This window comes from Plasmodium gonderi, assembly GCF_002157705.1.
Source record: "Plasmodium gonderi DNA, contig: Pgo-contig_890, whole genome shotgun sequence".
NCBI lineage: Eukaryota > Apicomplexa > Aconoidasida > Haemosporida > Plasmodiidae > Plasmodium > Plasmodium gonderi.
This window is the reverse complement of record NW_021629558.1, coordinates 566-1,724: the sequence shown is the minus strand read 5'-3', so window position 1 is coordinate 1,724 and position 1,159 is coordinate 566. Positions and strand designations below refer to the sequence as shown.

At 22.3% G+C, this 1,159-nt stretch overlaps 1 protein-coding gene across 1 annotated transcript; it reads right to left on the bottom strand.

Moving 5' to 3' along the window:
* Window positions 1-72: 72 nt before the first annotated feature.
* On the bottom strand, window positions 73-453 carry PGO_004425 (hypothetical protein; the record flags this gene model as incomplete). The annotated part of the gene is made up of 1 exon (XM_028691478.1): window positions 73-453. One exon carries the CDS (start codon window positions 451-453, stop codon window positions 73-75), a length of 381 nt encoding a protein of 126 aa, XP_028547279.1.
* Window positions 454-1,159: the final 706 nt, after the last annotated feature.

The following is a 1,159-nucleotide window of genomic DNA, read 5'->3' as shown; positions in this document are numbered from 1 at the left end:
ATATTTATTTTACAATTATGAGTTCATAAAAAAGTCACATATCAAATATTTTATTTATATCATATTTTTCTTTTAAATCGAATTCTTATTTACTTTAATATACATGTAATGAAAAAATAAGATCGAGATAATAAGGGTAACAAGTGCAGTTACAATTCCTAGATAATATTGTTCACAATGTTTCATTAAATCATCTTTATTAATAACTTTGCAAAATGAACATAATTTACAATTAACTTTTGACAGAAGTTTATATGCTTCATTATCTCCACTAGTTGCAGTTGATCCTGTTGCACAGTTTGTAGTTGCTTGCGCACTACTTTCTTCTTGTCCCATTGCAACAGTAAATTGTAATATGAATAACTTATATATTCCTATTAATTTAATACATTTTCGAAATGTCATATTATATGAAGAATTTATGGGTAAATTAAATAAGTTAAATAACGGCATTTGTAGGGAACATGTATTATATTTTTTTTAATTCTTTTCTATCCTCTAAACATATATCATTGTAAAACATAAATAATTTATTACTCTTATAATACACTGGTCGATATGGCCGCTGTTTGCATTTCTCAAGTGATTTTTTAGATGTTTTAATATTCTTCTTCATATTATGATTTGAATGCCACCATAAACAATAATAATAATCTATTCATTATTAATTTATATTTGTTTTTATTATTTATATAATAATGTTCTCTAATAAGCAAATAATTTATTTGAATAATAAATACACTAGTTACGCTAAAAGCATACTGGTTACATGCTATATCATATAATACAGATGTAACTATATGTTCTCTTTTAACCAGAGTAAATCACATTATATAATTTATGATGTTACAGCATATATAAATCGTTGCATTTATTATTAATTCTGTAATAAGCAAATTTTAAATCGCATATCAATGTAATGTTTTAATTCGATTACATAACGAATTTTACTTAAATAATGTTTTATGCTATAAATGTCTTCCAAAAATATTTAATTTATACTTTACTATTGTATATTGTGATGCATGCCTTTTCATTTAAGTAACACTATGCATGTAGACTAAAATAGTATTTAATACATATTAATGCTTCAAAAATTTATAACCAATAAAAAAATTTTGTCATAACAAAATATTAAATATAAGTAAATTATATATAT